The sequence below is a fragment of the Suillus plorans genome (genome assembly GCF_016647745.1).
Source record: "Suillus plorans strain S12 chromosome Unknown HD556scaffold_6, whole genome shotgun sequence".
NCBI lineage: Eukaryota > Fungi > Basidiomycota > Agaricomycetes > Boletales > Suillaceae > Suillus > Suillus plorans.
In genome coordinates, this window is record NW_024537390.1 from 711,939 (window position 1) to 725,185 (window position 13,247).

General features: G+C 48.8%; 4 protein-coding genes across 4 annotated transcripts; all 4 read right to left on the reverse strand.

Annotated features, from left to right (window-relative positions):
* Positions 1–279: 279 nt before the first annotated feature.
* Positions 280–1,253, reverse strand: HD556DRAFT_1438250 (uncharacterized protein; the record flags this gene model as incomplete). Its single annotated transcript, XM_041305827.1, has 3 exons — positions 280–639; positions 693–792; positions 841–1,253. The coding sequence occupies 3 exons, from the start codon at positions 1,251–1,253 to the stop codon at positions 280–282; spliced, it is 873 nt and encodes a 290-aa protein (XP_041165391.1).
* A 227-nt stretch (positions 1,254–1,480) lies between these two features.
* HD556DRAFT_1228210 (uncharacterized protein) lies at positions 1,481–3,460 on the reverse strand (the record flags this gene model as incomplete). Its single annotated transcript, XM_041297207.1, has 3 exons — positions 1,481–2,347; positions 2,418–2,592; positions 3,330–3,460. 3 exons carry the CDS (start codon positions 3,458–3,460, stop codon positions 1,481–1,483), a joined length of 1,173 nt encoding a protein of 390 aa, XP_041165392.1.
* Positions 3,461–5,861: 2,401 nt separating this feature from the next.
* HD556DRAFT_1217878 (uncharacterized protein) lies at positions 5,862–6,062 on the reverse strand (the record flags this gene model as incomplete). The annotated part of the gene is made up of 1 exon (XM_041296729.1): positions 5,862–6,062. A coding segment is annotated over one exon (201 nt), but the record flags the coding sequence as incomplete, so codon positions are not given.
* An 866-nt stretch (positions 6,063–6,928) lies between these two features.
* On the reverse strand, positions 6,929–7,345 carry HD556DRAFT_1194086 (uncharacterized protein; the record flags this gene model as incomplete). Its single annotated transcript, XM_041296243.1, has 2 exons — positions 6,929–7,210; positions 7,268–7,345. Coding segments are annotated over 2 exons (360 nt in total), but the record flags the coding sequence as incomplete, so codon positions are not given.
* Positions 7,346–13,247: the final 5,902 nt, after the last annotated feature.

The following is a 13,247-nucleotide window of genomic DNA, read 5'->3' on the forward strand; positions in this document are numbered from 1 at the left end:
AAATGCTAGCTACCTCATCAACAGCACAAAAAGCGAGCCATTGTAGCACCTGTAATATGGAGGGACATAATAGTAGGTTTTTCATACCATAAGTCCTTACTAATTTTTAATGAAATAAATTCATAGAGCACAATCGCATATGCGCTATGCACCCTTCTCGACATGTCACTACTGGAGATACAGCATCTAGGGACAAAGAAAATTTGGTATGTGACGTGATTTCCTGCTGCATGCTATCTAGTTATTCATTGGAAGCAGCCACAGATACACTGACACAGATTATATGCCCAGTTCCACCACCAGATCTTCCAAAGTTGCTTCAAGTTGATCTTCAACTCCCTCTACATCAGCTCCGTCCTCCATTTTATCTAATAGTTCCTGGCCCTTGCTGAACAGGTCAGGAACAGAGTATTTGCTATGTCGTCCTAGTTCAAGTTCGTGTGGGGAATGCTCCGCTATGTATTTACACAGCTGTTTGAACATTTGTGTCATATCTACCTCTGCATGTCGACTGGTGACGTTTGTGTGTATCATGTTCCACTCAAATGTTCTGTGCAAGTTCCAGTATATCTGAACCAGGGGTGATTCAAGGATAATACAGTGTGCAGTACAGTTTGAACCTTTTCCTCCATTGATCACCTACATCAACTAATTACTTCTACTAGCATGTGATTTGTGTTACAGTGACTCACCTTTGTAAACAGATTATTCAGCTCAACACACCAGTCAATGCCCCAGAATTTACCCTTCTTCCCAGTCGGGTTGATAAGGATATGGTACCGAATTGCCTTCCTGCTCAATCGTTTAGCTCCCTGTCAACTGTGAAAGGTGTAATGTTACCTCAACCCTTCTGGGTAAGTAAAGTGGATGTTATACAGGAAGTCAGTCATTTGTGTCGCATATTTATGCTTGCCCGTAGCTTTGAATATCAAGATCCATGCAATGATGCATGTCTCCACATGGCCAATGTCCCCCGAGTTCATCGCATATGAGAGCTCCTCATACAATAGGAAGTATTTATTCAGAAGGAGTCCATTTTCGTATTGCTTGTCCCACTGTGAGTAGTTTCCAGACCTCGATTGCCGCAGTCCATGATTGGCAATATATTTCTGTGCGAGCTGATCAGCCACAGTTTTCAGCTCATCGAACACAGGCTCTGATGCTGCATATGCATCAAGATCCACATGCAAGGTGTTTAGCTTCTTTGCCTCGACCCTCCAGCAATCCAGTCGTCGACATATACCATCGTACATGACAAGTTCATCATGCGGCGAAAACCTGGTTTTGATCCATAGATTCCTGTTTCTTTTGGTCGCAGAATTGCAATGTCGTGCATCAAAGCATTTTCATCATCATGTGCTGACAGTGGTTGTAGGAACGTGCACCATATAGCATCTGCGCTGGCCATTTTCAAGTGAAACAAACCAGGGATGAAAATCACATGTTGAAGGCACTTCCAAGGTGTGTCCTCAATTGACTGTCATTGCTGGGCTGCCTGGAGACGTTCCCCAGAGCCAAGGTTGCCGTGGAACAGTACAACGTACTCTGACATGTCCGGCATGTCCAGATCATCAATCTCGTCTGGATCCTCAATACCTCCCTGTCGCAGCAGCTCTACTACTGAGCTTATATTTCCGGATACTGTGGAGTTGCTAAGATGCATAGCATGTGCTGCGAGAATGGGTGTCTTTATGACAGGGATAGAATCGACTCTCTCCAGATCACCAAGTTGGTCCTTGAACTGACGAAAGTATAGGGGACCATGATTGATTAGGTCAGAAAGCATCTTCCATGAGTTAAAGCGGTCTCTACAAGACAAACCAGCTGCATTCAAGGAGTCCGGGTGCAACTGCAGTAAGTCCTTCCATCCTCCTTTCATTGTGACAGTTGATAGATTGAGCCGCAGGTTGAGGGGAGACTTTTCCCACAGTGTCATCGAGCACCGTAAGTCTTTGCGTGTGACACCATGCTGCAGTAGAAATAGCAAACCAGAGGTGAGGTGTACCAGCGTGTCTTCAGAGTCACTGACAGTATGTACTGTTTTTTTCAGGTCAACATTGAAGTTATCGTATGCGTAGGAAGCAAGCAGTGTTTGACCAAGGGCATGAATAGCACGGTGGGATTCTGCAGACAATGACAGTACAGCTGCGTTTATTGTGTCAACAGACACACTGACACCCATTCTTGATAGTGTATTGATGACCTTTTGAGGTGTGTGCACGGACTGCAGGAATATGCCAACAACGCTCTGCAATGTGTTCGAATTTTGGTTCGAGCTTTGCATCAATATACTCAGAATAACAACCTTTTTCTGCCGACATGAGTTAACTTGAATTCTGTTCATTTGCTTTGATTCAACGTACAATTGTAGTCAACTTATTTCAGTGTGCTATGATCCTGTCCTTTTTCTTCAACACAGCCCCCTCCAGATCCAAGTCACCTAGTTCCTCCCAAAGAGCCTCGTCATCTTCACCGACTTGCAAGTCTCCGCTGTTGCTATGATCTCTGTGATGTCCCTTCCCCCTCGCCGAAAGCAGGATATCAAGCAAATTTGTTAAGAACGTGCTCAAAGGTTGGATCTGAAGGGCTTGGCTTCAGCTCGTGCGCTGCACCCCTTACCCGAGTATGTGCCCCTAACTTCTGAGGGCTGTCGAACGATGTCCGAAGGTTACCGGACGATGTCCGGAGGGCGTCGGGCGATGTCCGGAGTCCGATGTCCGATGCGCGGGAATTCCGGCGGACGTTTGGGAACAAGAGATAAGACTAATCCGGACGAAGTCCAAACTAGAAAGGAAACAGCAGAGGACTACCAGAGGTAGAGGCGGAGGTGACAAGTCTATAGGAATCAATCCTAAGACGAGCGGAGGTCGACAAGAGAGAAACTCAAGTCGGATGGAGGAGAGAATGAGCAGAGTCTAAGATGATATTCGAACTGAGGATGTACATAGATTCTACAGGGTTTATATACTACTGAGGATTTAACAGAGAGTAAGCCAGCGCAGTCCGAAGCTATGCGAGGCTGTGGACGGAGGGTATAGAAAAGTCAAACGCTAGTCTATCGGAAAATAGTAAATGAACCCGGAGATTAGAACAGAGGGAAATAAAGGTGGAAATGAAATGAGGTACGGAAAATGATATAGTCTAACTGGAGTAGGAACGTACAAAGGGATAAGGCACAGAAGTTAGACGCGGGTCAGATCCGGACATAGATAGACGTCGGCCAGATCCGGACATCCAGAAATGAGATGTATGATAAGTCCAGGTCCGGAACGCGGGATATGACAAAATTCCACAACATTGGTGTGTGCAGTTCCATCCCTTTACCTAACACATCAATGTCAAACTCCTCCAATTGTTTGACAGATGTATTTAGCACCGAGAAATGGTAGCTGGTGTCTTTCGCTGACAGTATTTGTACCTCCCGTGCATATCTCCCTTTAACCACATCAGGCTGGACCATGAGAAGTTCCACGAGTTGCTGTCCATATTCTCTTAGATTGATTACTGTCTTGTGGTTGATGTAACGATGATCATTTAGCAGCTTGATAATGAATTCTGATGGCGAGATCCCAACAATGTCAAAGGCTTCCAAGATAGCGTCAACTTGATCAGTTGTCTCCATTGAGTGGCACGGTTAAACAATTAGTTTATTTAATGTATATATTCCTTTCAGGTAGGTATATTTTTACGCTCTGCACTGTGTCGGCAGAGTTTAGCCGCTGTGGCTGACAATGTTTACAAATGTTATCCGCCAGCCGCTGCTGAGAGGTTGAAGAAATAAAGTTGTGCTGGGATTGAAATTTTGCTGGAGCACGTGATCTCCCAAACCCGCCCTAGCAGTCCGTCTTCAACCTCGCAGCAGCGGTTGGGTAGGAGCCTGCATTATCATGTGCCTTTTAACGCATGTGATCAAACTTGTAAGCCAGCACCATTAAAATGGTACTTTACCTTTTTCCGACATCTAGTTGTGAACACCATTCTCACTAAGCTCAAGACCTATGTCGGAAATTCTTTTACGGCATTCTGATGGATTACAATGGCCTAACGACACGGCCCAATTATAATAGATTATGATCAAACAGTCAACATATTAATAAGCATTATCATGTTATTTTAATGCAGATTTTAATGCTATTACAATTGAGTCACAACATCATCTCCATGCCATAACAATTGTATTTCGATGACATTCTGACCAGTCTCATAAGAAGGATGTGATGAGCATTTCAGATTTTATTATCATTTTAATGGCGTCACAACTAAGTCATATTTTCATCTCAACGTCGTGACAATTTCATTTTCATTCCAACAACATTCTGACTGAATTGTGACGATCTCGTTATTAAGGATTCGATGAGCATTACTATCATGCTAAATATGAATTCTGCAAAAAATTATAATGACATTTCCACTATGGCAGAACAACTGTACATGGTGTAAGAAACACGAGGTAAGGAAAGTGGACATTGGCCCCAGGACCAACTCAAAATGCTGTATGACTCTATCCAGGCGAGAGGTCGTCTTGCTTGCCATGTATTTTCGCAAAATGTTCATGGCTTGTGCTCAACGATTGACTGCATTTGGCGTTCGGTCAGAAAGAGCCAACAAAAAAGAAAAAGCCAGTGACTCACATCAAGCGATACACGTCATGATAGAGTGGACAAGGGAGTTTGGACCAAACGTTGAAGGATATTGCACGAGGCCGCAACAGATGGGTTTTGTCTTCAGCTGGTCAGACACGGGTAAGGCAGGCGTAGAGAGCGAGACAGTGACATTGCAGTCATTGGACAACAAAAGTGAGACAGTCGCAGATATGGGTAGTGGAAAGGGTGCTCGTGTATAATCAGACAAGGGTGCGAATGAATGAAAAAAAGACTCACCTCACTGTCAAACACGCAAATGAAGCCAAATGTTAATGCATTTCACTGACCGTCCCTCCACACCTCGTTGATTCTGAGTTGCCCTGGCATCAGCTCATTCTGAAGAGAAGTGAAGAAATAGTAAGTCAGAGGTGCGTGTTGAAAGCGAGGTTGGGAGAATGAACTCAAGTAGAGATGGTGGTTACAGTGAGAGAGTATCATAATGACACATGAGTCATCCCGTCGCCATGTAAATGTATGATCATGTGATCGGTTTGTCATCATGATAGACCTAAAATTAGTAAAATAAGAGATTGAGGTAGAGGTGACTCGGAAAACGAGCGTGTAAGAGGCTAGGATTGAAAATTCTAATGATGATGATGGCCATGATGTACCTGATAATGAGCAGTGCAATCTGCCATATGCCGGGGTGCACATTGTGAAAGTGACTGAAGGAGGTAGGAAGTATCATGAAGGTGTGGCTGATGGCGGGTCTGGCAGAGTATGGAGGAAAAGCAGGCCCTGGTGGTGAAGGATAACGATGGCCATATGAAGGTGTGGGCGCCAAAGCAGCTGGAGGAGACGGAAAGGGATTTGTGGTAGGAGGAGGGGTTGTCTTTGAGGGGGAAGGGAGAGTGTAAGTCGGGTAAGGTCCTTGACCTACGAAATCCTTCTTGACCATGTCCTCGAACTCCCTCAGCGTTACCAGATCCAGGTACTGACACATCTCGCGCTCTGTCGCTAGAGCAAAACGAGGGCAGCGAAGGTTAGCAATGGTGATATGAAGGCGTGGCTGATGGCGGGCCCGGCAGAGTATGGAGGCTTTGGTGGTGAAGGATAATGATGGCCATATGAAGGCGTGGGTGCCAAATCAGCTGGAGGAGATGGAAAGGGATCTGTGGTAGGAGGAGGGGTTGTCTTTGAGGGGGAAGGGAGAGTGTAAGTCGGGTAAGGACTGACCTACGAAATCCTTCTTGACCATGTCCTCGAACTCCCTCAGCATTCCCACTCCAGATACTGACACATCTCGCGCTCCATCTGGTTAATTTCGCGCAGCTGGAACATGCCCTGCGTCACAATACTCCAGGATTTTGATGCGAGCATGAAAGCGGACACGAAAAGATGGTGACTGGAAGAACCCCGAGCAGTGGGAAAACGCGCCTTGAGTCGCTGGAGCAATATGAGGGCAGCGAAGGTTAGCGATGGTCATAATACGAAGGTGTGGCTGATGGCGGATCTGGCAGAGTATGAAGGGAATGTCTTGAGCTCCTGCAGCACACTCGGGATCAGCGCGAACGCAGGGAGAGAGACAGCAATACCTGGCTTCAAAGGATGACCTGCGTGCTTGTGTCTTCATCATCTGAGTCCTAGTAAATGCGCATTGTGAGTAAAAGAAGAAAATAAGTCAGTATCACTCATTAAGATCAGTATCCTCGTCGTCATCATCTGCATCTGCCATCTCTTCGTCCTCGTTGTCCGTCATTCGGTGCTGCTTCTGAATCTGTCAGAGACCTCAAGAATAGTGTCTCAAGAGCCACAGTCAGAAAAAAAGGGTGTAAATCTGCGTGATAACGACCAAATAGAATGATGATTGCTTGCGACCTATATCGATTGAACTCGAGCGCTGACTGGTACATGGGAGTCGGTATGGTAATAGGTAGGAGGCTAGTCTGAAAGCTCAAGATGCGTCAATAAAGTGACGAGAACTATTTAGTAGAGACGGTATGACGAGAGGAACGGCGAACATCTTGCCCAGTTAAATCAACCTTCTGACTTTTTCCCCGACGTCCCTTGGACTTCGTAGTGACAGCCACGGAGTTTTCAATAGCTGGCTCCAGATGGGGTGCGGCTATCACTGTAGCAGCTAAGGCAGACTCCAAACTTGTAGCACTTGATCCAGGATTGAGTACCGCACCCTGAGTTGAGATTGATGGCGCGACATAAGAAGGCAGGGGGGGTTCGTGTTGCAGGGGAGAAGCTACTGCAACAGTATTTGAGCCTGATGATGCGGTGGTCGAAGAACTTGGTTCAACGATGGTAGGATGGTGCGCATGAAGGCTGTCAGAGCCAACGGGGTCTTTATCCGAACTGCTATCTGAATCGTCTAATGCTGCCATGACACGATCAACCATGTCTTCAGGCTGGCCTGAGGTATCGTCCTCCTCTGTCTGAGCAACATTGTCAAAGACATAACCGTTGATTTGTCCCACAATGGCTTTGATGCGTTCATGGGTCCACTTGACGATGAAGAATCTTTTCACGGCGCGGAAGATGGTGTGGTAAGGGATCGAAGAAATGGCTCCAATACCATCCCCGGAGAATTCTTGATTTGGGGATAGCATGAAGATTATCTACCGAATATGATATCAGTCAGATAGTGCCTTTGAATCATTGACATCGACACATACCGAAGTCACACCAAATGCTATCATACCAGGAGTGCAGCTGTTGAGTTTCCACATCTTCGCATAGGTAGGTGGGCCACCTAGGGATCCGCACGGGTATACCCTGGGGTGTCGGGGACCTGACCCGCACCCGCACCCGGCAAAAACCCGTACCCGCTCTGACGGGTACGGGTTTTCGGCGGGTACAACAAGCTCAGACCCATACCCGCACCCGTGCAGGGTTTACCCGCGGGTACCATAGGTATCACCACCAGTGCTTAGCACATATGTCCAGCACACGTCAGCGAATGCTGACGTGACTCGAACATATGTGGATGGCACAAGAAGGAGGAGTGGAGGCACGGCGCGAATGACGGACGCGTCGAAATAGACGCTGATGTCGTGGCAGGTGGTGTGTTGCATACGATCAAAGTCGAAGGTGAGCGTGTCGAAATGGGAGATGGTGGTGTGGTGGCGCGAGAGTGTGATGTGTCAGGCGTCGCGTCCTCATTGCAGAAAATGGGGGCAGAGTCAGGACGGCGACTTACTGACAAGATCATTCCTTCCTCCTCTCGTTCCTCCTCTTTTCCTTCTCTCTTCGTCCTGGTGTCTTCCGTGTGCATTCGAGCCACGCCAGCATTCGCTGGCATGGTCTGAGCGTGTACGCTTGATGCTGGCGAGTCAGTGTGTCGCGTAGGTGTTGGCGTCGTAGATGGGATGGTGGTGTTGGTGGTGTTGGTGTCGTGGATGGTGGCATTGGCGTCGAGGATGGTGGCGTCGGCATCGTGGATGGTGGCATTGGCATCGTGGATGGTGGCATTGGCGTCGTGGATGGTGGCATTGGCGTGAAAGCTGGTGGTGGTGCGAGTGCTGGGCGCACAAAGATAGGCGCTGGCGACGTTGTAGAAACAACAATACTGAGAGGAACAAATGAAGCTCCTGACTGTATCTGTAAATGTTGTAAGGTCGCGCGTTGCCTAGTCTGCTATACTTGAGACGACAAGTGCATTCGACCCTAAAGGGGAAGCGAGTGCAGCAAGGATCTAGTAGTGCGCGCCGAAGGCGCTACTGGTTGGCTGATGCGAAGCGCGAGAAAGCGCGCAGGTGCGCGCGAGGCGCGGGAAGCGCGCGCGCGTGAGTGGTAATGAGTGAGAGTAAGAGTGAGTTTGCTTAAGTGGTGATTAGATACTAGACAAGAGATACGAGCGCGAGGTGTCAAAGAATAGATTTCTACTATGTTCTCCTAGGTAGTATGTGGGTGGTAAGTGGGAGGTCAAGTCTAAGTTGGAAAATTCCTAATAGTATGTAATGCTGGCACTTATATACGGCGCCTAAGCGCTGTCATGCGGAGCCGAAGTGCTACCGAGTAAGGTATGTAAAGCTATATGTAAGTAAGGGTCCATGATATAAATAAAGGTGGAATGATATGTAAATAAGGGAAATGGAAATACACACACTAGAGAGCTTGGTGGACAGTGGATGGATGCTTCCAGAAGGCTGGCGCTATAGGGCGACCAAGCGCGGGAAAGCGCGCGCGCGTATACATCGTAAAGCGCGGGAATGGTGCGCGCATGGCGCGCATTGCGCGGGAAAGCTGCGCCTCATATATGGATAGCTGCAGATAGCACACAGAATGGTGCTGCAAGTTCGTGCAATGAACTCCCTAGTGAAAAGTGCCATATCACACCATGAGAGGCATGAGTCTCTACAACGTGACGCGTATGACGTCATTGTTGTTGCTGGGGGTAGAGTCTTCAATGTGAGTACTCACTTTCAGCATGCCCAAAGTCTCGTCTCCTCGAGTTCCTCTTTCCTCCTTCATCTCTATACCATCCCTTCTCCCTTCCTCGATTCTCTTGTCCTTTCGTCTTCACGTGTTGTCCGCGTGTGTTTGCATCGCGTCAACACTTGTTGACGCGTTTCGGGCGCGCGCGCTGTGAACGTGGAGTTGGTGGACTTGGGAAGGCGCGTTAGGTGCTGGTGTTGGTGGTGGTGCCGGTTGTAGCGTGCACGTGGGAAGTATGGCGTCCGCTATTACTGATGCAGGAGGTGCTACCATTTATAGAAGGCACGGGTATAGCTGGGGTACGGGTAAGAGCGCGGGTCTTAGAATCCCGACCCGTACCCGTACCCCAGTAGTACCCGTACCCGTGACCCGCGCGGGTTACCCGTACCCGTGCAGATCCCTAGATACAATGCGCTTCATCAAAGATAAATCCAATGATCTCTGAAGCAAACTCAGGTTTGCGCAGCAGTTTTTCAAACTCTCCTCCTGCCTTCATCAGTTGTTCTGGACTGACTATCACGACCAGGTACTTCATGTCTTCGATATCCTGACATCAATTAGCACTGTAGGTCACATAGTTTTTTGATGTAGAGCCAATACTCACACGAAAATTACTCCAGCTAGCCGTCTCTGCTGAAATTGATATACTTTGCATTCCGGTGTAGGAATACAACACAGAGTGGGGCAATACAAAGATGGCTCCAAACTGATATCTTTATGTTGTGGTCTTGCACTGCCTAGTCTGCTATACTTGGTGAGACAAGTGCGTTCGACCCAGGGGTCTGTGGTCTGGGAATAGTTTTGGGGGTCAGTGAGTGATGTGGGGTCAATAGTCTGAGTGTGGGAAACAATTATTGGTGCTGCGCATGTGAACGACGTGACCACGGCGGTCGGAGTATGAGTTTTGGAATACGATAATTTAGTATATTTGTTTGGTTTTCCCGCTTCCCTCCCTTTCCCTCAGTCCGTCATATCAGACTGAGGGTAAGTCACTCATTGTTATCACGCCGCACCTAGATCACTTACATACATACTCAGGATACTGATATAAGTGTCTAGGTACAAGCAATCTTAGTCCGTCATATCAGACTGAGGGATACTGATATAAGTGTCTAGTTTTAACAGGTTATGAGCCCTGCTCACTCATAATACAAGCGAGCGGAAACCACCTAGACACTGTTGCTTCGAAAAGAAGCACATTACGAACTTGCACGTCATCGGCGTGCAACATTGTTCACCGGTATACCTTGACATATCCATTCGTCGTTCATCGGTTTCCACATCGGGCAAGAAGCACTCCTAACTGAGACTCGTGTGCACGTCCCCGACTATATATACAGGCATAGACTCCCGTTTTGCCGCCCCTCGTCTTTCTTGCCCCTTGACCTCGAACCACTACCACTGGTAATGTCAAAACCCAATAAACTGCAGCCCCATACTCGTTCCAAGAGCTCTTTGACACCCACGTCCACTCCTGCTGCTATCATGCCGTCTTCTACCACCGTTATCACCCTTAGCCAGACCGATCTCGAGAAGATCGAGATCCTCGATCGCAGCCAGAACAACTGGGGGGTTTGGTCGGATAAGTTGCAGAACTATTTGCTTCTTAAACACGGCGGCGGTTACTTACTTGGTGTCATTTCACGCCCCGACCCTGCCAACGACTTCGCCGGAGCAGGTACATGGGACCTCAACAATCTCTGCGTTATCGCGGCTTTACGCACCCGCTCTAGCTCCGAAGAACAGGAATTTTTGCGCCCCTTCACCAATGCATTCTTGGCATGGACCGCGTTGAAGGCACGTCATGAAAAAGTCAGTCCCATCGCGCAGATTCTTCTCATCCAGCAAGCTCTCGCTGTTCGTTACCGTCGCACTGACCGACTCTCCATCACGAGCACTCAGCTTAATGACCTCGTCAGACGCATATATGCGATCGGATTACCGAAAGAGGATGACTTCCTTACGATCATGATGTTAAACGCCATGACAGATGATCTTCCTCACGTTCGTAACCATATTGCTGACGCCCTCGCAACGAGCACCTCCACTTCTACTTACGGCCCCTCCAATATTCGGTCTCGTCTTGACGTCGAACAACAACTACTCGACTCTGAGAAGCTCAAAGGTTCCCCCGACGTCGCTATGGTAGCTTCTGCCAAAGGCAACCGTCGTGACGCGCGCCCCGGCAAAGTGTGCTCTGAATGCAATGTTGCTGGGCACTCTTCTTGCTGCGCAACCTGTGGTAGTTGGGGCCACCTTGCCAAGGACTGTTTTGGTAAAGGTGGTGCAATGGAAGGCAAACGTGACGAAGTCTTGGCGCGCAAGCGCACTGCTAGGGACGCTGCAGCAGCCAAGGGGGGGTCATACGCCAAACCGGCTACTAAGTCAGCTGCTGCTGCTACAGGCAAGCCAGGGGGCCTACGTTATGACCAAGGAGGACGCGCCTACTTACTTGATGGTGAGACTGGGGAGGCCATATATATGGCCTCTGCACCTGCTACTACCTCTTCATCCACCACCTCACAAGAGTTTGCGGGCCTCGCGTTTGATCCTCTTCCATCAGCTCGTATCGATAGCCTACCTGGCTCTGACGACGAGGAGTACAACGCGTTATTCGCTGCCGTTGGGGACTTACAGACCAGCATGGACTGGCGTGAACACACTCAAGACGTCAATTTCGCAGGACTCACGTACAAAGCTCCCAACCAACGTCAGTGTACTGTCATTGATCCATCTATCGTCCCTTTCTTCCTTGACAGTGGCGCTTCTGTTCACATTAGTAACATTGAGTCGGACTTCTACTCCTTGAAGCCTATCCCACCTCGTTCCGTCAGCGGTGTAGGCAGCTCGTCCATCCAGGCCATCGGTATCGGCTCTATCCGCCTTATCATTGCGAAAGGCATTCATCTTACCATCGAGCACGTCCTTTTTATTCCCACTGCAACTGTGCGTCTCGTCTCCGTCTCTGCTCTTTGCACTGCCCACCGCTGCATTGCTTCCTTCAATGCGGACTCCTGTTGGATCCAGGCCCGCAGCGGCACTCGAATGCTCACTGGTAGCCTCACTTCTCGTCGCCTCTACGCCTTATCTGGCGGGCAATTGTCTGCGGACCACGCTTTCCTCGCACAGCGTCAGCCCACACTCGAGTCGTGGCACCGCCGCTTGGGACATGCCCACTACCGTGCTGTGTACGATCTTGCACGCTCCGGCAATGCAACTGGTATGCCGATTGATCTTTCTACTCAGCCTCCCCTTTGTGACGACTGTGTCCTCGGCAAACAGACCAAGACTAGCGTTCCTAAAGTTCGGGTGGGGGATCGGGCATCACGGAGACTGGGTATTGTGCATGTGGACTTGATGGAACATCCTGATACGTTGTCTGCCTCTGGGAATAAGTACATTATGGACATCATTGATGATTTCTCATTCTACTCTTGGTCCATTCCCCTCGCAGCTAAGAGTGACGCATTCCCGGCCCTTCGCGCTTGGGAACAAGCTCGCGAACTTGAAACAGGGCTTAAGGTTGGCATATATCGTTCCGATAATGGAGAACTCAAATCCGACTCCATGCGTGAATGGCTTCTTATGTGTGGCACCCAACATCAGTTCACGGCCCCATACACATCCGCTCAAAATGGTCGTGTCGAGCGACTCCATCGGACTTTAATGGGTAAGGCCCGTGCCATGCGCAATGCTTGCGCAGTTCCACCTAACCGTTGGGATGAGTTCGTACTCACCGCATGTTACCTATCCAATCGCACCCCCGTCGTATCTCAGTCTGGTCACACTCCCTTCGAGCGTTGGTTCTCTCGCAAGCCTGACCTTGGCCACTTGCGTGAAATTGGGTGTCGAGCATTTGTGCTTATTCAAAACCGTCACAATCTCAAAATCTTTAACAGGTCTATTGAATGTGTACTGATTGGATATTCACTTGACTCAAAGACGTACCGCTGCTACCACCGCGAGTCACGCAAAGTGTTTGTGTCATACAATGTATCTTTTATTGAGTCTCACCACTCTAGTGTCTTGCCTTTGCACCCCGGCTTGGTACTCGATAACACTACACCCCCCTCTGTACCAATACCAACGCCTTCTACAAACTCTTTCCGTTCTTCTGTTGAAGATGCGCCCAACACTGATGACACTCCTACGTCCCCTCGTCCTGCAAGGGTACCCATCCCTTCCACGCGCCTCCGTGAAGCCAAAGGCATTCCCTAC